The sequence below is a fragment of the Leucopleurus acutus genome (assembly GCF_964270905.1).
Source record: "Leucopleurus acutus genome assembly, chromosome: 15".
In the NCBI taxonomy this organism is placed as follows: domain Eukaryota; kingdom Metazoa; phylum Chordata; class Mammalia; order Artiodactyla; family Delphinidae; genus Leucopleurus; species Leucopleurus acutus.
The window spans coordinates 21,276,841-21,299,863 of record NC_139157.1 but is presented as its reverse complement, the minus strand read 5'-3'; the positions used below and the strand labels follow the sequence as shown (position 1 = coordinate 21,299,863).

Genomic DNA, 23,023 nt, shown 5'->3' with positions numbered 1-23,023 from the left:
AGTAAATTTATTAATTTAAATTGGTCCTCAAATTAGCCCACCTACAAAAATAGGCCCATACCTCCAATCCCACACACTCACCTCCCCCGCCAAAGAAAAACGTGGAAGAATACATACTAAAATATTAGTAGTGGTGATCTTAACAGTGATTTTGCCTTTAAGCATTTCTGTATAATTTTAAATATCTATAGTGAACATATCAGTTTTATTACCAAGAGGGAAAAAAAGACAAATTTTTTTTATAAAAAGAAAATTACTGTAAGCATTGGAAATAAATATTAAGCCAAATTTATTATATACCTATGAACCTCTATTAGTCGGCTAGGGTTGCCATAATAAATACCACATATAGGATGGCTTAAACAACAGTAATTTATTTTCTCACAGTTTTGAAGGCTGAAAGACCAAGGTGTCAGCAGGTTTGGTTTCTCTTGAGGCCTCTGTCCTTGGCTTGCAGATGGCCACCTTCTCACTGCATCCTTACATGGTCTTTCCTCCATATGCTTGCATCCGTGCTCTTCCTCTTCTTATAAGGACTCCAGTCATATTGGATTAAGGTCCCACTCTTATGACTTCATTTAACCTTAGTTACTTCTTTAAAATCTCCAAATACAATCACATTGGGGCTTAGGGCTTCAACATGTGAATTTGGCAGAAGACACGACTCAGTCCTTAACACCACCAATTCCTCACTACTCTGAAACAAAATCCCCACCTCTGAATCACACGTGGAAATAAATTCAGTGTGAAGGGACGTCAATAGCAAAGTGCACTGGAGAGTTAAACCAGTTATGTGAGTAATTTAGGAAATTCTGGGCCAATTTTACATTTGCTTTCTCTGTGTGCTACAATTATAGAAACCTGATACATTCTAGTCTTAGATATAACTGCATCAGGAAGCACTCTACTGCAAATCAGGTCACATTAGTTAGTGCTAGAGCCCAGCCCCACTTACAGGGCATCTGATGAACAGTTAGCTGAGGCAGTTCTACCATGATGCCATTTTGCTCCAAAGGAGTCCATTGAAGTGGCTGTCCATGTCCCAGTAGTTCAACCTGAAATTAAAAACATACACACAAATGTCTCCAAGTGTATCTCTGACTCCCTCGCTTTATTCGGAAGGAGTGGTTGATATCTCTTAAAAAGCGATGTGGACAGAAGATTCATTTTTTACTTTTATTTAGTGGATTACAAGCTGTTTTAAAATGAGTGTATACATCTGTCTTGCTCCCATATTACTCTCAAAAGTGTGCAGGATTTGGGGAAGAATTGTAAAGATTGAATAGTGTCAGAGTAGAGAAAATTATTCTCAAACCAATCTGCACGACTAAGGCCTGCCCAGTTCTCACACAGAATGTTTGAAGAAAGGCTCAGCTTCCTTATCCAGCCACCATTCCCCCCCAGATGTTCCAATAACCTCCACTAATCAACAATACCTAAGTGTGATCAATTATTACTGTAACTGTTCTATATTCTTCGTCTTATACAAGGTGAATTTCAATAAGTAGTTTTCTATATATCTGTGGTTATTTTGAACCAGAAAACTTTGCTTATCATGTAGAGTAATATAAAAACAAAACCCATGAACTTTCAAATAACACTATTGATGGCAGCCAAAGAGAACATAAATAAAATAAAAAGATAATGTCATGCCCAGGACACTAAGCTGTAATTAAACATCAGATCTGAACTCATCTCCTTTTCTGCCTGATTGGTCATAAGTGTTAGAAATGAAATATGGAAAAATGATGCAAGGAAAAGCATTTGGACAGTTCATATCCCAGAAAATTTTCAGTTTCTTAAAAATAATCTATAAAATATATCAAAGTGAACTCGATGCCAGAGCTGATGGTTACAACTGTGAGATTAACCTTTAATTTTCCCCCAGTTTTTTGTGAACTTGAAATGGTAGGGCCATGACATCTCATAGTTATTCAGATGTGTTCTGGGGTGGGATGTCAGGGGAAGAATCTGGACTCCAGTTTTACGAAAAGATTCATTTTGGATGCATGCAGTGAGCCTGAACAACATAGAATGACTGTGAAGAAGATATTTTAATTGATATGCATGGAGATAATATAGCCGTTTTATAGGTTTGGTTTTCTGGGAAATGAAAGAAAACTTTCAAAGGTTTTTGCCAAACATTGCCATTGATGAAGTCCATTTTTAAATTACTCTTATGAGGTATAAGAGGAACACATATAAGGCTCACCCTGAAGTTAAAAGTTATGTCTTCATCAGGTTATTCTAGTCAGCAAGTTAAAGGAACAATAAAGACAAAATTCCCTCTTACCTCTGTTGCCCCCAGAGTAGCTTTGGGCTGACCAAGAAACAGCTGTCCTGATGTGGGCCATTTGAGAAACATGGCATAGACCAATTTGCTTTTAGGTTTGGACGTGTACCTGGTTAAAAGGGAATAAAAGCATAGTAATATTTCTCATTATTTATGGGTCAGGTCTAGAATTATTTTACAGAGATACTTCCATTCAGTAAATATTTACCAATGTTTTTATTAATAGAGTGAAGGAAAACTAGCCCAATGGTAGCATAAAAAGCACCCAGAAGGGTTCTGATCCCAATTCCCGTGTATGTATGTGGAGTGGGGGAGAAGTTCCCCACACCACCAAGCAATTCTCGGACACTAACTGGGTGTCCTACAATTCAACTCAATTCTGACACCATCTACCCAGAGATAGTGTCAGATTCTACAGGTTAAGGGTTTAGTCCTACAAGACTGCCCCCTCCCCAAATTCAGACACCAGTCACAAGTCCAGATTGTCACCTGGGCTCCTGACCCACAGGCTATAGATTGGAGCTTCCTACGACCCCCTCCTTGAGTTCAACTAATTTTCTAGAGCAGCTCACAGAATTTACAGAAACATTTTACTTCCTGTATTACAGGTCTATTATGAAAGGATATATCTCAGGAACAGCCAGATGGAAGAGATGCACAGGGCAAGGTATGTGGGAAGGGGCAGGGAGCTTCCATGCCCTCTCCAGGTGCTCCACTCTCCCTGTACCTCCACCAATCCAGAAGTTCTCTAAACCTCATCCTTGGGATTTTTATGGAGGCTTCATTAGTCATTATTGATTAAATCAATGACCACTGATGTTTGGTTCAACCTCCACCCTCTCACCCCTCCCTGGAGGCCATGGGTGGGACTGAAAGTTCCAACCCTCTAATAACATGGTCGGGTCTCCTGGCAACCAGCCCTCATCCTTTGGTAGTGTCCAAAATCACCTCACTGACATAACAAAAGACACCTTTATGGCTCTCATCGCTTAGGAAATTCCAAGAGTTTTAGGAGCTCTGTGCCAGAAACAGAAAAAGACCAAATATATATTTCTTATTATAAATCACAATTATCACAGCACCTGTCTTCCCCACTTCCCCAGTGCTAAAAGGAAGTTCTTGGAACCGAGATTTTTCTAGTACTACTCTTCTTCATCAGACTTTTCTCATGGAGCTGGAAACAGGTGGGGGAATGTGAGCAAAGAGCATAAGATGCAAGAATAGATGGCTTTCCACCTGATGATCAACTCTTCATATTCCTTCATTCAACAGGTATGTATCTGTCAATGCTGGGCCCAGTACCGTGCTTGGTGTTAAGGATACAATAGAAAACAAAACACACTTAGTTCTTGTTCTTGTAAAGCTTAGACTAGAGTGAGGGAGAGAGACATCAAATAATCACACAAATAATATAGAAGGGTGAATTTTTATAAGCACTATGAAAGAAGAGGAAGTTGAAAGATTATAACAAAGGCATGTTTTTACGTTATACCATTAGCAAGAAAATAACATTTAACCTGAGACTTAAAGGATGAATGTGAGCAAAAGGGAAAAGGTGAGAAGAGTAAGGTCTAGACAAAGAAAACAGAATTCATTCATTTTTTCACTCAATTATTTGACAAATAGTTATTGACATCTTAAAATGTTAATCACTGTTTCAGAGCTGGAGACATAGCATTGAACACAGTCCCTGTCCTCATGGAGCTTACATGTAGTGGAGAAAATTAGAATGAGCAAAAAAATATATGTCAGATGATGATTAAATGTTATGGAGAAAACTGAAGCCCAGTAAGAAGAATAGAGCATGCCTGTGTGAAAATTGATAAACAGGAAGCTCAATTAAAATAGAGTCAGGAGACCAGAGAGGGGAGCTCCCATGCCCTGCAACAATAGCAGAGCCCACAGGAAGTAGGAAGGCTCCTCTTATTACCTGGCAACAACTCAGCCAATGAAAAGCCATGGACTCTTCATTTACTATAGCTTTCCCAGCTTCCTTTTCCCCCCAGTAAAAGCGTTCTCCTTCCCTTGCTGTGCAGGGACTTACATGTGGCTTGCCATGTTTGCAGACCCCAAATTACAATTCTTTGCTGATCGCAAATAAACCCACTTTTGCTGGAGAAATAACTGGCAGTCTATTTTAGGTCAACACTACGTTGGGAAAAAGGGATCTAGGTGTTCTTTTAAATAAAATAGTCAAAAAAGATAACTACAGACCAATATCACTGGTGAACATAGATGCAAAAATCCTCAACAAAATACTAGCAAACAGAATCCAACAGCACATTAAAAGGATCAAACACCATGATCAAGTGGGGTTTATCCCAAGAATGCAAGGATTCTTCAATATATGCAAATCTATCAATGTGATAAACCATATTAACAAATTGAAGGAGAAAACCCATATGATCATCTCAGTAGATGCAGAGAAAGCTTTGGGAAAAGTTCAACAACCATTTATTATAAAGACCCTCTAGAAAGTATGCATAGAAGGAACTTACCTCAACATAATAAAGACCATATATGACAAACACACAGCCAACATCATCCTCAATGGTGAAAAACTGAAACCATTTCCACTAAGATCAGGAACAAGACAAGGTTGCCCACTCTCACCACTATTATTCAACATAGTTTTGGAAGTTTTAGCCACAGCAGTCAGAGAAGAGAAAGAAAGAAAAGGCATCCAAATCGGAAAAGAAGAAGTAAAGCTGTCACTGTTTGCAGATGACATGATACTATACATAGAGAATCCTAAAGATGCTACCAGAAAACTACTAGAGCTAATCAATGAATTTGGTAAAGTAGCAGGATACAAAATTAATGCACAGAAATCTCTTGCATTCTTATACACTAATCATGAAAAATCTGAAAGTGAAATTAAGAAAATACTCCCATTTACCATTGCAACAAAAAGAATAAAACACCTAGGAATGAACCTACCTAAGGAGACAAAAGACCTGTATGCAGAAAATTATAAGACACTGATGAAAGAAATTAAAGATGATACAAATAGATGGAGAGATATACCATGTTCTTGGATTGGAAGAATCAACACTGTGAAAATGACTATACTACCCAAAGCAATCTACAGATTCAATGCAATCCCTGTCAAACTACCACTGGCATTTTTCACAGAACTAGAATGAAAAATTTCACAATTTGTATGGAAACACAAAAGACCCCGAATAGCCAAAGCAATCTTGAGAAAGAAAAACAGAGTTGGAGGAATCAGGCTCCCAGACTTCAGACTATACTACAAAGCTACAGTAATCAAGACAGTATGGTACTGGCACAGAAACAGAAATATAGATCAATGGAACAGGATTGAAAGCCCAGAGATAAACCCACGCACATATGGTCACCTTATCTTTGATAAAGGAGGCAAGAATATAAAATGGAGAAAAGACAGCCTCTTCAATAAGTGGTGCTGGGAAAACTGGACAGCTACATGTAAAAGAATGAAATTAGAACACTCCCTAACACCATAAACAAAAATAAACTCAAAGGGATTAAAGACCTAAATGTAAGGCCAGACACTATCAAACTCTTAGATGAAAATGTAGGCAGAACACTCTATGACATAATTCACAGCAAGATCCTTTTTGACCCACCTCCCAGAGAAATGGAAATAAAAACAAAAATAAACAAATGGGACCTAAAACTTCAAAGCTCTTGCACAGCAAAGGAAACCATAAACAAGACGAAAAGACAACCCTCAGAATGGAAGAAAATATTTGCAAATGAAGCAACTGACAAAGGATTGATCTCCAGAATTTACAAGCAGCTCATGCAGCTCAATATCAAAAAAAGAAACAACCCAATCCAAAAATGGGCAGAAGACCTAAATAGACATTTCTCCAAAGAAGATATACAGATTGCCAACAAACACATGAAAGAATGCTCAACATCATTAATCATTAGAGAAATGGAAATCAAAACTACCATACGATGTCAACTCACACCAGTCAGAAAGGCCATCATCAAAAAATCTAGAAACAATAAATACTGGAGAGGGTGTGGAGAAAAGGGAACCCTCATACACTGTTGGTGGGAAGGTAAATGGATACAGCCACTGTGGAGAACAGTATGGAGGTTCCTTAAAAAACTACAAATAGAACTACCATACGACCCAGCAATCACACTACTGGGCATATACCCTGAGAAAACCATAATTCAAAAAGAGTCATGTACCACAATGTTCATTGCAGCTCCATTTACAATAGCCAGGACATGGAAGCAACCTAAGTGTCCATCGACAGATGAATGGATAAAGAAGATGTGGCATATATATACAATGGAATATTAATCAGCCATAGAAAGAAATGAAATTGAGTTATTTGTAGTGAGGTGGACGGAACTAGAGACTGTCATACAGAGTGAAGTAAGTCAGAAAGAGAAAAACAAATACCGTATGCTAACACATATATATGGAATCTAAAAAAAAAAAAAAAAGGTCATGAAGAACCTAGGGGCAAGACGGGAATAAAGACGCAGATCTACTAGAGAATGGATTTGAGGACACAGGGAGGGGGAAGGGTCAGCTGTGACAAAGTGAGAGAGTGGTATGGACATATATACACTACCAAATGTAAAATCCATAGCTACTGGGAAGCAGCCGCATAGCACAGGGAGATCAGCTCAGTGCTTTGTGACCACCTAGAGGGGTGGGATAGGGAGGGTGAGAGGGAGGGAGATGCAAGAGGGAAGAGATATGGGAACATATGTATATGTATAACTGATTCACTTTGTTATAAAGCAGAAACTAACACACCATTGTAAAGCAATTATACTCCAATAAAAATGTTAAAAAAGAAAAAAGAAGATCAGAGGATTGTTAGGGGATTCTTTGGGTCCTCTGTGTTTATACTATCCTCAAATTAAATATCTGTACATTCTGTCACATTAATTTAAATCTTCACTAAACTTACTTTGCTAAAAGGAATAGACAACTTGTTCTCAAGGTAAATCAGTGATGAAGAAAACAGAAAAAATCATAGACCTTCTGATTCTCTAGACTGATTCCTTACTGATTTGGAGACAAACTTCAAATTTTAAAAAATTATTTTGAGCCATGTTAGAAATCATAATCACTCTCACATTTGGTAATCTGAAGCAGTTTTAATTTCTTAAACCAATGGCATTGCTGGAAATTACCTGACCCCTAAATTTTAAAATGTGTTCATTTATTCAAAAATTATCTATTTGTGACTACGATATACCTGGAACTCTTTTAAGTTCTGGGTGTACTGCAATAAAGAAGAAAGTCTACATGCAAAAAAATAAAAATAAATAGAATAGTCAAGGAAGACCTCTTTGAGGAGGTGGCGTTGAGGAGACCTGAAGGATGTGAGGGAGAACCACGTGAGCAGAGGAAGAGAACAGCAAGCACAGAGTCCCAATGCAGCAGTATGCTTGGCCTGTTGATAGAACAGCAAGGAGGGCAGAGTGACTGAAGGAGAGGAAGTGAAGGATAGCATGATAGCCAATGAGATCACAGAGACAAGGTGCTCGTTTTTATAGGACCTTATAAGCCTTTGTAAGTCTTGAATTTTTCTCTAAGACTGGAAGCCGCTGGAAGAATTTGAGCATGGGAGTGTCGTAACCTGACTTATTATTTAAAAGGTTTTGTAGCAGATAGATTAAAGGAGCACAGATGGAAATAGATCAGACAAGAAGCTACTGAAATAATCCACGGGGGAAACGATGGAGACTAACAGGAAGAGGGTTGCCACAGAGAGGATGAGAAGTGGTCAGATTCCAGATATATTTCAAAAATATGATGAATTTACTGATGGATTGGCTGTGGGATGTAAAAGAAAGGGAAGTTAAGGACTCCAAGGTTTTGGGCCTGACAAGCACCTAAAAGCATGAAGCTGCCATTAACTGAGATGGGGGAGACTGTAGGTGGAACTAATTTAGAGCAAAATTTTAAGGACCTAAGTTTTGGACACAACAGGTTTAAGATGCTTTATTTTTAAGTGGAGACACTGACTAGGAAGTTGAATATATGATTCTGGAGTTTAAAAAAGATGATTGCACTGCAGAGGTCATCAGTATGGCATTTAAAGCCCTGAAAATAGATGAGATCACCTGGGGAATTAAGATAAAGAATAGAAGTCCAAGGGCTGAGCCTCAGGGCACTTCAAGGTTTAGTGGTCGGGGACTTGAGGTGGAACCAGCAAAGGAGACTAAGAAGGAATGGCCAACAGGCACAGTGAAGACAGAGACAGCCATCACCTGGAGCAAATGCTGACAGTAAGCTCAGATGATAGGGACCGCAACTGACCCAGTGAGGGAGAGGTTCCTGTGGACCTGGATAACAGTGATTTTATAGAGTGTGGGGTGGAAGTCTGACCAGAGTGAGTTTAAGAGGAAAACTGGAGGGCTTCCCTGGTGGTGCAGTGGTTGGGAGTCCTCCTGCCAATGCAGGGGACAAGGGTTCAAGCCCTGGTCCAGGAAGATCCCACGTGCAGTGGAGCAACTAAGTCTGTGCGCCACAACTACTGAGCCTGCACTCTAGAGCCTGTGCGCCACAACTACTGAAGCCCGCGTGCCTAGAGCCTGTGCTCCGCAACAGGAGAAGCACCGCAATGAGAAGCCTGCGCACTGCAGCGAAGAGTAGCCCCCACTCACCGCAACTAGAGAAATCCGCGTGCAGCAACGAAGACCCAACACAGCCAAAAATATACATAAATAAATAAATAAATTTTTTTAAAAAAAGAGGAAAACTGGAGCAAGAAACTGGAGATAGCAAGTAAAAAACATTCTTTCAATATGTTCTACTATAAAGGAAAGAAGAGAAATGGGAAAGTAGCTGGAGATCTAAGTAGGATGGAAAGAGTTCAAGATGAAAAAAAACAATACAGGTTTTTATGCTGATAGGAAAGGATCTAACAAAGAGGGGAAATTGAAGATGAGGAGCAAACGGGGAGAATTGCTAGAACAATATCCTTGAGTGGATAATCTGGGATGGGATCCAGGATACACGGGTTTGCTTTAAAGCCAAAAGCGAGAGCATTTGACATTGTGTGTGTGTGTGTGTGTGTGTGTGTATATTTCTAGTCACATTTAGCTACACAGGGGTAGATATGGAATAAGTAGAGCTGAGTTTAATCAAAGCTGAGTTTTAATGAGTACGACAGAGGGAGAGAGAGTTAAGGAGTTGAGGGTGGATGCACTGGAGTGATGCATAGAATCTGACTTGGATAAGGAAAAAGAAAAGACATGAGAGGGTTGAGGCAGGAGGAAGAGAAAAAGTGACAGAATTAAAGGCGGCAGATCCCTTTGGAAGCTGAAGTGAGCTAAAATATAAGAGGTGGGAGTTAGACAATGGAATGCTTCAGACTGAGAGCATAGAAGGATTACAGTTATTGGAAATGCGAGGTCTAAGGTACGACCAACAGAAGGGGAAAGGATCCCTAGAAGGGAGGAGGTACCGGAACTGAGGGGCCAGCAGATTAGAAGAGCTGTGAATATTGACATTAAAATCACTAAGAATTATGTGAAGAGTAGTTCTGGGGACAGTAACAGTGAGCCAGGGCTAAAATGTCAAAGGATTTCAAGGATAGCCCTGGGAGTCTAGATAGTTATCTAAAGATGCAGCAAGGAGGGGAAGCACACGTGATGAACCTGCGGGGAGAGAGCTCCTCTGGTAAGGCAGGGATAGCAAGCCACTGGGCTCGGTGCAGTGGAGCCAGGCTACGGCTTTATAGGTCTTGCTAATAAGTAGTTTGGCTTTTATCTTTACTTATTGAAAGAAAATGTAATGGAATAATGGTTAACCATTGTCAAATCCCAGATCAGACACCCTCATAGTCAAACACAAACACAGAAGCAAATTCTAAAACCCAATTTAAACTAGCCTCTGTAAAATGAAAGATTGGTTCTGAGTTCTTATTGTGGCTTCTCCCAGACCCGGCATTCTAAAATTCTATAGTCAGTTGCTTCTGTGTAGACTGCCTTACTTTATTTTCTTCAATGAACTGACAATTTATTTTAAGTCATAAGTTCAAGGAATATTATTTAGTCTAATCTTTTGATATATACTTGATCAGGCTGTACTCACTTTGGTGGCAACATAAGGTGAATTTTTAGAGCTTCACTAATACTACTCTTATTTATATATGTTAAGACCGCACATCAGAAACCACCGTATTTGCAGAGTCTGACTCATTGGCCCATAGAACTTTCCAAAGCTCAGACAGAACCTGCGGCAAGGCTTTTACAGGAGATACTAGTTAAAAGAAAAGTTAGCCAGTTAAGATAATTTTAAAGAAACTTCAGGTTTAGATTTATTAGAATAATAGGAACAAGGTACAAGATTTTTAATCAATTTAAATAATGCTGTTATTTTTGCAGATTTTTAATATTTTTTCTGCCCTTCCGCACCTCCTGCTAATTGGTGCGATGTAACACCTGCAAAAGTTAGAATTTACCTGACTAAACCTGAAGTCTCTTTTGGATTAACCACTCAGCATTTTTTTTTTTCATTTTTCTGAATGGCCTACAATTTTTGTAAGAGCTGAATATTTTTCCCTGAAATCTGTCCACTGTTTGGAGGAATCTAGAGATGATTTCAGCTCAATTTGATAAATAATGTGTTTTAAAATATGCTAATTTCTTGTAGAGTAAGTAAAGAAAGTGTTTTGTGTAGGTGGGCATTCATCCCATTTCCTTTTTTAGTTTACTTTTCTCTTTACCTCTGAGAAATGTTAAATGCCTTCCTCTATCTAATAGTACTTACCATACCTCTGGGGTGACAGTGTCATTCTGGGATCTCCAAGCATGGGTGTCATAGATGGCTTCTCCATTGACTTTTAGCCAGGTCCCCATTTGCCTTAATCGCTCCTCAAAAATTGCAGAAATGGTGCCATCTTTTGTGGGCCCAATATTCATCAAAAGATTTCCTCCACATGAAACTGTTTCTACAAGTTGCTAAAAAATTAAGAATAAATATAGTTCTTAGAGAAAGAAAACAATTCCATCCTGAATGTGTTAACATGTGGTATTTATGGACTTAGACATATATATATAGCCACTATCTAGGAGAACACACACAGAAAAAAGAGTAATGTCCTGTGTTATAGACCACTGAGCTATACAATTTAGAAAAAATAATTCTCATACACCTACACTATTACAAGTGCTACCATAATGGTCACCAGACATTTTACTGTACCTTCACCAATTCTTCAATTGTAAGATAGTCAGAGATTCCAGCATTCCTCCTATAGCCCCAGGAAAACTGGTCTATTGTCATGCAGTTTTCCCATTTATGTGGCAAAAGATGTCCTGGGTTATAACGATCACTGCAGGTATAGTAGCCACCGTGCTTACAGATGCTACCAGCTCCCCAACGGTCATTGGTGACCACTGTGTCCCGAACTGGGCTGAAATGAAAAGGATGATTTTTTTTTTTAAACAAAAAGTAAAAAATTTTTACACAAAAGCAGTGTCACTGAAAAGAGGTCTGACTGAAATTCACTCCTGGAAAATAACCGTAGTGGAATATAATACAAAGCCCACGGTTTTGAAGTCAAATAGACCTGGGGAGATTGTAGTCCTGGCCTGTCACTTTCTAAGTTCGCTGTCCCACAGCAAGTTACCTAACTCTTCTGAATAATCAATTTCCTCATCTATTATTAGAACAGAACTAATTTATGTAAAACACATAGCCCAGTGCCCAGCGCACATAGCACTTATAAGAGTATTTTACTATTATTTGAAGGTTCTCCTCCCTGCCCCCATATTGTGAATGGTAGCTAAAATTGAATTTACAGTCAAGACATTCTTCTCACCTATGACTGAATAATCTCCTACATATATTCTAGCCTTTCTTTCTCTTACAATTGTGCCTAATATTGAAAAACCTCAGGAAAGTTGACCGTTATCATGGAATTCACTGTAGCATGAAATATCCCCGCTACATTATTCATCGTAGCAGTTGGTACCTCCTGCACTTCTCCACTTAGAGGGGATCGTTTGGTTCACAAATTGAAGTGGAGGGTTCCCCATATTTCCTTTTGGAAGGAATACCTAGAGAAACTGCAGTTACATATCAAGAGCTCTCCAGAGTATTTGTATGTGTGCCCTTTGTGGGCCCAGAGAACACAAGCAGGACACTCCCTGACCTCCTAGCATGATACCAAGTACTTTCTAGTTACAAATATAACTTTGCTCCATATAGTGTAAGCCTTATCAAGGAGCTCAGTCAGAACTTCCTGTTCTAATGGGGTAGCTTGGAACATGCTAGAAAGCAAGAGGAGAGAACAGGAAGAGGTGAAATGCTGACGATGAGGGAAGAGAGGAGACAGACAAGGGTGACATTGTCTGAGCAGCAAAGATTATCAAATGTATGAGGATGAAAAGAAGCAATTAGAGGAATTGAAAAGCACATCATCAGAAACAGTGATGAATAAATAGAGTTGTCCCAGAATAGAAGATGAAAATGAGGACCCACAAAATTAATGTCTTCAAAGTTCTTGATCCTGTGACGTTTAGTCTGATTTCAAAATCAGACTATTGAGTTGTATGTGACTCCTGATTTGTAACTCTTGATTATTCTGAGTAAATATTGATATATCTAATGAGCATTATTTACAATGATTTCCTCCCCCATGTCACAAATGAGCCTGAAAGGACATATTTCAAGAAGCAAGGGAATTAAAATTTTATACATGTATTAGGAATGTTTAAGGTCACAACAGCAATCTAATAACACACACACCTCTCATTGTACAACCATGCTAGGAAGACTGTGCTGTTCCAGTAGGTATCTGGGGCCCCTCCATCACCATCTGACCACAGGACCTCAGGCTGATACTGGTTCACTAACTCGTAGAGCTCGGGCAGCATCTTAGACAGTGGATATTGTTGTTTCTGGAATGAGCTGGATTCATCCTCAAGGAAGAGCGGATGAAACCATTCAAAAAGGGAGTAGTACAGTCCAAAGCGCAGGTCAGTCCTGGTCCTAACGGCTACTGCAAGTTCCTTGACAATGTCCCTCTTCGGCCCCACATCTACAGCATTCCAGTTCCACGAACGCTCTGAGCCCCACAAGGTGAAGCCTGAAACATTATATTAAAAAGCTTGTAAGCATATCAATTGTTTTAGTAAATTTCCACATATACAAACACCAAAACAAATTACATAGGGGGAATTCCCTGGCAGTCCAGTGGTTAGGACTCTGAGCTTTCACTGCCAAGGGCATGGGTTCGATCCCTGGTTGGGGAACTAAGATACCACAAGCTGCGCAGTGCAGCCAAAAAAAACAAAAAGAAAGCTTTCAAATCACATAGGCAGTACACGTAATACATAAATCACTGTTTCCACAAACAACTGCTTTATGGCAATTTTTTTCCATAGTATACATTTTGCTTTCATACAAGAAACAAATGAGAATTTAAACAAAGTAGAACCAAGATTTTTAAAAGCAACTCTCAGGGTTCCCCATAAAGTCTGTATAGTCTGATCTATCGCCCGTATTCTCCCTCTTAGACTATAAGCTCCTTGAGGGACAGCATCAGGTCTGCAGTGTTCCCTGCTATGTCCTCAGCCAATGGCTAGCACAGGGTCTAGCACAAAATCAGCAATCAACATTAGCGATCACAGCTAAGACAGGAACATCTTCCGTATCTACCATGCTAAACAATGACTGTTACTGCTTACAGTGAAGATCCTGAGATGCACTCCTGCAAGATTCTTATTTGTCTTCTAAACCAAAAATTAAAGTATATTCCCTGGTTTTAGGATTATTTATTTTATTACAGTATGATTCTTAGAACACTGGTGTCCATGTATAGTAGTAAGTCTCCTTTACCCTCATTATTCATTTTATCAAGGTGGGGGTGGGGTACTAGTCCCCAGTAGTTCTGTACTTTGCAATGTACCCACCATTTGTAATCTCATCCTACTCTAAAATCATAAGCTTGGATGTCGTGCTTTAAATTACCTAAAAGTGAATTACCTACCAACTAAATAGGTAAGAAGAATGTCTGCCTTTACATAAGCACTTTGAAATAATTCATATTTTAAAAGGAATTTGCATTTAGATTGCTGGTTGTTCTATATAAAAACCATAGAAGCCCTATATAAACTGAAATACTTAAATAATTTAAAAAGCCTCAAAATGTTTAGTTGGCACCTAGGAACATAAATACATTGTTGCTGTCCCACTAAAATCTAAAAGAATCTTTGAGAACAGACATAAGTAAGGTGCTTTGGTGCAACACTTCACTCTTGTAAATTAGGACAAGACTAAGATGGACACACTCTGGATTCATTTTGAAGAAACTTTTAAAAGAGCTCACACTGGTTCTAAAGATGTTTGTGGTAAACTTCAAAGCATTGCTGATGATATTTAAAGTCTTATTCAAAATGTTTCAACTTGACAGACCCTAATGTCTGGCGGTGCTAAAACCACATGGGTATTTGGTTCAGTAGCACCACCAGAAGCTCACACAGTGGTCTTCCCGCCTAGCCAGGCTCAGCAGGGTCTCTCCCATAAGCATGAAAACTTCCAACAATATGAGTCCTAGAGAGTTGATAAATGTGGGCTACATCATCTGTCCTCACAATGTGATTAAGATTGTTTTGTTTTGTTTTTAAATAAGCTCACTATGTAATACCTTGTGCCATACAGCTTGGAGAAGTTCCTAGGCATCAGGAAATCAACATGTTCACAAGCAAATACGCTTTATAAATATCCATCTCAGCCTGAGAAACATCTATAGGAGAAAATCATTAAGCCACTAGAATGTGGCCAATGGGAAAAATATTCTAAGATAATTCCTTATTTGGGGTTTTGGTTCTTCCCTTCTAATCCCCTACCCACCCCTGGGGAAAATAATGAGGCAAAATTTTTTATTCCAAGGCAAAGATGGTTATGCAAACAAATTGTCTAATTATTAACATACTGTTGGAACAACAATAATTTGCTGATGCTTCCTTGATCTTATAGATACTGGAATGGTAATGGGTGGAATCTGTCCTATTAGTGGAAGATCACTATGATGGTAATTTTATGTGTCAACGTGATTGGGCCACTGGGTGCCCAGATATTTGGTTAAACATCATTCGGGATATGTTCCTGGGTGTTTCTAGATGAAATTAACATTTGAATAGGTAGACTGAGTAAAGCAGATTGCCCTTCCCCAGTGGGTGGGCCTCATCTAATCCACTGAAGGCCTGCCTAAACAGAATAAGAGGCTGATTAAGAAAGAATTCTTTTCTCTGCATGTCTTTGAGCTGAGACATCAGTCTTCTCCTGCCTTTGCACTCATACTTGGACAGGAACCTAAATCATCCACTCTCCTGGTTCTCAGGCCTTTGGACTCAGACTGGAACAATACAACTGGCTCTCTTGGGTCTAGACTTCTCAGCCTCCATAGTTGTGTGAGTCAATTTCTTATGATAAACCTTTCTATATATTATACTGCTTATTAGTTCTGTTTCTCTGAAGAACCCTAATACAACCACTGTGTTTCCTTTACATATTCCTCCACCATCTCTGATATTTCTGGGCACCACTACAGCTCCATAATCCTGTTCCTTCCAGGTGACCTGCGTCATTTTCATCACTAGCAAACTGTCCTCAATTGGGCCATATAAGAGTTGGCCAAAAGCACAACCTTGTGTGTCGGTCATGATGCAAAACTACAGCAAAATAATCCCCTGGGTGCCTTCCCAGAATGCATTACAAAGGTGGAAAGAAAGGAAGAATGCAATTCCAAGTGTAAACTTTGACCTGCAACCCACTTCCCATTTCAAATAGCTTCAAATCAAATCTTGGATTACTTGGAAATTGTTAAATATGCATATAAAAAAATGTGATCAGTTTCCATTTTTTCTCTGTCATGTGGAGGGTATGATCTTTCTGCATACATAATGCTTCTTAACTGGGTGGAACACATGGTCTCTTAAGCTGCAAGCAAACGTCAATAGCCACTTATGATTGCTCCTAAGAGAAAACTCTGATTTCATGTGGATGACCTTGCTTTAGTTTCTTGGTCCAAAAGAACTACTTTACATTTCATAACCACTGTGAGTTTTTGCAAATGTTGTACTTACCTTCATGATGTTTGGAAGTTAAGACAACATATTTGGCACCAGAAGCCTGTAAAATATCTGCCCACTGGTTTGCATCAAAAAATTTTGCTGTAAACAGTGGTCCAAAATCTGCATATGTGAAGTCAGGAGGGTAATTATTTTTCATAAAGTCCACATAACTTGGTAACTTTTCCTTTTGCCAATACCACCTAAGGGGATGAAGGAAACAGCATATAAGCAGCATTCACATAAACATCTGAGATATAGTTATCCCTCAGTATCCATAGGGGATTAGTCCCAGGAGCCTCAGCAGATACCCAAATCTGTGGGTGCTCAAGTCCCTTATATAAAATGGCATAGTATTGGGTTGGCCAAAAGTTCGTTTGTTTTCTTCTGTAAGATAGCTCTAGTACCACTTGTCTTTAACGTCATTCAAAACAATTAGATTGTATTGTGACAGCTGTCATATCAGCGTGCATTTAAAAAAAAACTTATCAAAATTGGTGAATTTTTGTGTAGACATTTTAATATTAAAGATGGAAGAAAAAAAGCAACATTTTTGGTATGTTTTATTATTTCAAGAAAGGTAAAAAAACGACTGAAACACAAAAAAAGATGTGTGCAGTGTATGGAGAAGGTGCTGCGAGTGATTGAATGTATCAAAAGTGGTTTTCGAAGTTTCATGCTGGAGATTTCTCACTGGACGATGATCCACTCTCAGGTAGACCAGTTGAAGTTGATAGTGATCAAATCGAGACATTAATTGAGAACAATCAACATTATACCACGCGGGAGATAGCTGACATACTCAAAATATCCAAATCAAGCATTGAAAATCATTTGCACTTGGTTATGTTCATCACTTTGATGTTTGGGTACCACATAAGTTACGCGAAAAAACCTTGACCATATTTCCGCATGCAATTCTCTACTTAAACATTAAGAAAATGTTCCGTTTTTAAAACAAATTGTGATGGGCAATGAAAAGTGGATACTGTACAATGATGTGGAATGGGAGAGATCGTGGGGCAAGCGAACTGAACCACCACCAACCACACCAAAGGCCAGTCTTCATCTGAAGAAGGTGATGTTGTATATATGGTGGGATTGGAAGGGAGTCCTCTATTATGAGCTCCTTCCAGAACACCAAACGATTAATTCTAACAAGTACTGCTCCCAATTAGACCAACTGAAAGCAGCACTCTACGAAAAGCGTCTGGAATTAGTCAACAGAAAACGCATAATCTTCCATCAGGATAACTCAAGACTACACGTTTCTTTAATGACAAGGCAAAAACTGTTATGGCTTGGCTGGGAAGTTCTGATTCATCCGCCATATTCACCAGACATTGCACCTTCAGATTTCCATTTATTTCAGTCTTTACAAAATTCTCTTAATGGAAAAAATTTCGATTCCCTGGAAGACTGTAAAAGGCACCTGGAACAGTTCTTTGCTCAAAAAGATAAAAAGTTTTGGGAAGATGGAATTATGAAGTTGCCTGAAAAATGGCAGAAGGTAGTGGAACAAAACAGTGAATATGTTGTTCAATAAAGTTCTTGGTGAAAATGAAAAATGTGTCTTTTATTTTTACTTAAAAACTGAAGGAACTTTTTGGCCAACCCAGTCAGCCAATACAGTCAGCCCTCCATATCCACAGTTTCGGCATCTGTGGATTCAAGCAACCGTGGATGAAAATTTCCATCTGAGGTTGGTTGAATCCAGAGATGTGAAATCCTCGAATATAGAGGGCCAAGTGTATATTTATTGAAAAAAATCCACATGAAAGTGGACCAAACCTGTGTCGTTCAAGGGTCACCTGTAACTGCCCCAGCTCCCTTTACTAAATCCCCCTTACTCACATATTACCAAGATTCTCTTCCTCACTTCCCCATTTAGTTTGACTTCACCTTAAAGAAAGTTTATGTAAACTTCCATAGCTTTCCATCTATCCCTCTGTGAACTCCACTGAGCTCATCAACCTGAACATTCTAGACAACACAGCCACCCATTTGCTCTTAATTCGTCACTTTTAAATTGCAACATGTAGTATCTTTACATAGTTAGTCCTTTGTAACATAAGTGATGAAGGCTTCAAAAGAAGACAAAGCACATAAAGCGTAACACAAATGTATTATATTCACTAGCAGAGAACAAGTGGGGGAGGAGATGACAGTAAAATTAAGAAGATGCTGTTATTTTAATATATTGACTCAGCCTTCAAGGAGTCACTGGTTATATGCATGGTTTCTGAGCAATGGGGCCTAAACTGCCTAAGCAAAGCTTCAGGAGGAAAACAACATCAAAAACATAATTTTTAGATAAACGTGGCAGTAATATTATGCTCATGAAATAGATGCAGGCCCCATCTCTGACCCATCTTCTACTCTTCCTTCCACCACTCCTTTCATAAGAGTGTTTCTAAGGGATGAGTAAATCCATAATCAGCATTACCTCCCCAAAGATGATCAGGAGGTTCATCCCACTGAGAAGCCTTCACTGAAGGACATAATATGTCACAGGCACTATTCTTTACCTGCCCAAGAGTCAGATACATACTTTCCCAGTTTCCATCACACCTACCACATGGAAACCTGACCCAAGCTGGCCAATGGAACTTGAGGGGAAGCCAACTTGGGAGATTCTGGGAATGGTTTCCTCTCTAATAGAAAGAGATACAACTTGCCTTTGGACAAGGTTGTATGAAGTGATGCCTGTCCACCATCATGTGACCATGACAGGACAAGTCAACAGGCTGAGGATGACAGAAAGCTTAGGTCTTTGATTTCATCAATGAGCCAACTACCTCTAAATTTCTCATTATGTAGAGTAACAAACCCCTATTGTTAAACCTTTTATTTGGGTTTTCTATACCTTGAAGTGAAAGTATCCTAATTGATACATGATGCATTTTTACATTTTAAATCGAACTACAAAAGAGAAACTGGGACAGTCAGAAAGTTAAAAGATAAGAGATTTCTATTTTTTCCTAACACATCTAATTTGAACTTGCATTCTCTATTATAGTCTAGAGTCACTTCTCAAATTTCATACTAATAGAGATGAGAAGAGGCACCTACAGTAAACAGCCCATAATTTATATTTGGTTTCGAACTGCCATTAAGGACAGTCAGATATACCCATCTCTACTGTTGATGGCTCCAGGACAAATTGGGGTGGGGAGCAGAGATTTAGAGGGGACACAAAGGGAAACTATAGATAATTAAAGAATCTTCCACAGGGTTATTGCACTTCCAGACCATCAAAAATATACTCTGTTTTGTATGAGAATTATCTTTATTGTCCTAGGTCAAAACAAACAACTTTGTGTTCATTTGTAGAAAATAAAAAGTTAACCATTACAAAGAATAAGATGACTCAAAACTAGCTGTTTTGCACAGAGCACTAGTTTCAGTTAACAATCAAATCCTCTCCCAGCACCAAATGTATATTTACCTAATCTTCCCAGTTGAACAAAATGGCAAATTAAAGTATAATTTATTATATCTTAAGAGGAAAAAATCTGTTAATTGATGTACCTTGCTAATCTGAAACTTTTCAAAACTAAACTCAAAATGCCTCACAGCACAAAACTTGCAAAGAAAGATTTATAACATCCTGAAGCAAATATATTTGGTAATACAAGTTATGGGAAGAAAGAGTCCCTTGGTTTTGAAGTAGATTCCAAAAGAGTATATGAATAGTACTCCATAGTTTATACAGTTCTTTTACATCAACTGGCCTAACTGAATAAGAAGAGTTACTGGTTGCAGAAAGTCTCTTTATAGAAAGTGGTACAATGTTTATAGTATAACGTTAATACAATATATAGTTTATACTCTGTATTGTATCTGCCAACTAGAAATTGTCACTTGCCATCTGGTTCTATAAGAATGAAGTCGCTAGCCACTGAAGTCACTGACCTTCATCACACCCTGGGAGGAGTTCAAGGTGGAGATGAGGAATGAGGCACTCTGTGCTCTGGGAAAAACTGGCAGAACAGCCCTTCAGATAATTAGATATTTTCAGGAGATTTTATGAGCCCAAATTCTTGCATCTTCTCATATCTAGAAAAGCACTAAAATCATAAGGGAGAATATTCTCCTCGTGACTAGCAGCACCCTTTTCGTGACTAGCGGTAACCTTCTCGTGACTAGCAGCACCCTTCTCGTGACTAGCGGTAACCTTCTGCCAAAATGTGTGCTTGATTGCACGTATCCGCCTTCGCCAGAGTCACATATATACTGATCTCTCCCCCCAACCTCTTCAGAGCAGCTCCTCAGAGCTCTCTGAGAGGCTGTCTCCCAAGCTTCAGTCCTCATTTTGCCCCAAATAAAACTTAATTCACAACTCTCACATAGGGTATTTTTTTTCAGTTGACGTATCTAACATATATTGTATATATTAAATTTGTTTTACACTATATAGTATAAAGCAGGTTTAAATACTCATTGTTTATTTTCTTATTTCACTAGGAATATATTATATATGTATACTATATATATATATATATATATATATACCATTTCTATCTTGAAGAACTTAAAATACCTGAGGTATTTAATCAGGAAAGTATGTGAGACACTGCAAAGTTGTAAGGGATTACATGCACGTTTTTACATCGATCTCAAGGTAAAAGCTACAGAGCAATTTTTTGTGCAGCACTTTCCACATAGCAGTCTATTAATAATTGGGGTTTTTTAGGGTAAACATTCTAGAACTTTTTGTTTGTTTCTTGAGCCACACGTGGTAACATTTTAACATTAAAGAGCCAGTGAATGCTCAAAGGAACAGAAGTCTCACATACCCATGAATTTATGTTTAAACCATACTTCATGGCAGAACAACTAAAAATTGACAGGTAGCAGCAGAACAACGACGGGACAAGGTGTCTGATTCTCTAAGGACAAGGACGGCAGTTTAGGCTCACGCTTCACAATATGACCCCACACAGTCGATTACTTTCCTGCTGTCTTAGTCATTCGGTGGCTACAGAGTGATAACTACAACTTGATAAGTGCAGCTATCAAGAAGCTGAGAAGCCAGTCACATCAGTTGTCTGACAACTCTTGCAGTCACACGGAAGAAAAATTCAGTGTTCACCCAGCACGAACCACTTACACAGTAAATTATTCATTTAACACCCGGAAATGCTAAACACCGCTAAAACAGCGAGAGGTGAAACTGACTAGGGGGCAAAACAAACCGGCATAGGCTGGGATCTGGGTCGTGGCTGGAGGCCAGTGGGGTGCAAAGCGGGGTCAGAGGAGATGGAGGGAGGTGCACTCACCAGAACCATTCGCTCCCGAAACTGGGCACGGAGAACACGCCCCAGTGGATGAAGATGCCGAACTTGGCCTGGTCGAACCAGGCGGGCAGCTGGCGTGCATCCAGGGACTCCCAGGTGGGGTCGAAGCGCGCGGCGTCGCCAACTGGACCTGGCGGCGGCGGCAGCAGCAGCAGCGAGAGTACGAGCCCAGGCAGCTTCGGGGACCTCATGGCCCCGCGCCCGCCGTCCTGCCCGCACGCCCGCGGCCTCCTGATCCCTCGTCCTTCCGGGTCCCTGGCTGAGTAAGAGCCGCCAAGGTCACCTGACCAAGCTGTCCTAGGAGAGAGGCACCCTCCTCTCTGGGATGGGAGTGGCCGCGGTCCCGGTGCCGGAACAGAACGACCACAGGAGGTCTGCATCGCTCACTTGCAAAACTAAGGACGCCAGTATTACCCCAAAGCCAGCCCTGAGGCTGCTCAGCTAAGCCTCCTAGTCAATCCGCTTGGGAGAGAAAAAACGAGTCTGGTTCAGGGACCTGTGGGAGCACCTCTCCCCTCAACCGCAGGACCCTTCTAGAAACCGCCAGAGGAGACGCTAGAGACCAGCCTGGGTGGAACCGTGGACCTGGATCCCAAGGCGGGAACCTCAGCCGGGTCGTCCAACCCCTCCCTGACCGGTGGCACCGAAAAACCCAGATCCTTCTCAGCCTCTGCATTTTACACCCCAGAGTCCTGGGTGTGTTTAGAACTGTGGCTGTCAACCTTGAGTCTGTATCAGGTGAAATTCCAGGAGTTTGCAATGCAGGTTGGAGCCCCAGAATTTGCGTGTCTAACCGAGTTCAAGGTGATGCTGATTTTGCTGGTCTGAACATCAAACTTTGAAAACCACTGCAGTAGAAAACAAAGTGATCTAAGACAGGTGAAACCAGTGAAACGAATGTTTTAAGAAATCTGCTGGTGGGACTTCCCTGATGGCGCAGTGGTTAAGAATCTGCCTGCCAACAAGCCCTAGCCTGGGAAGATCCCATATGCCGGGGAGGAACTAAGCCTGTGCGCCACAACTACTGAGCCCGCATGCCACAACTACTGAGCCCACGCACCTAGAGCCCATGCTCCGCAGCGAGAAGCCACTGCAATGAAAAGCCACAATGAAGAGTAGCCCCTGCTCGCTGCGACTAGACAAAGACCGCACGCAGCAACAAAGACCCAACGCAGCCATAAATAAATGTTCCTTTAAAAAAACAATCTGCTGGTTTGGGAAAGAAGGCAGAAACTTGGAATGATTAATCAAGGTGAAACTGCACAGCTCAGATGGGCTTCAAAACCAGCCAAAGCTCAGATCGGGACTTGAACCCACTGTCTTTTAATTGAAATCGCACAGTAGGTTTCAGGACTTTCTGAAGCTCGGATTCTTTATG

At 40.0% G+C, this 23,023-nt stretch overlaps 1 protein-coding gene across 1 annotated transcript; it reads right to left on the bottom strand.

Annotated features, from left to right (window-relative positions):
* Positions 1-175: 175 nt before the first annotated feature.
* FUCA2 (alpha-L-fucosidase 2) lies at positions 176-22,025 on the bottom strand (the record flags this gene model as incomplete). The annotated part of the gene is made up of 7 exons (XM_082855664.1): positions 176-1,055; positions 2,294-2,402; positions 11,037-11,227; positions 11,472-11,682; positions 13,020-13,359; positions 16,361-16,548; positions 21,628-22,025. 7 exons carry the CDS (start codon positions 22,023-22,025, stop codon positions 915-917), a joined length of 1,578 nt encoding a protein of 525 aa, XP_082711790.1. The 3' UTR covers positions 176-914.
* Positions 22,026-23,023: the final 998 nt, after the last annotated feature.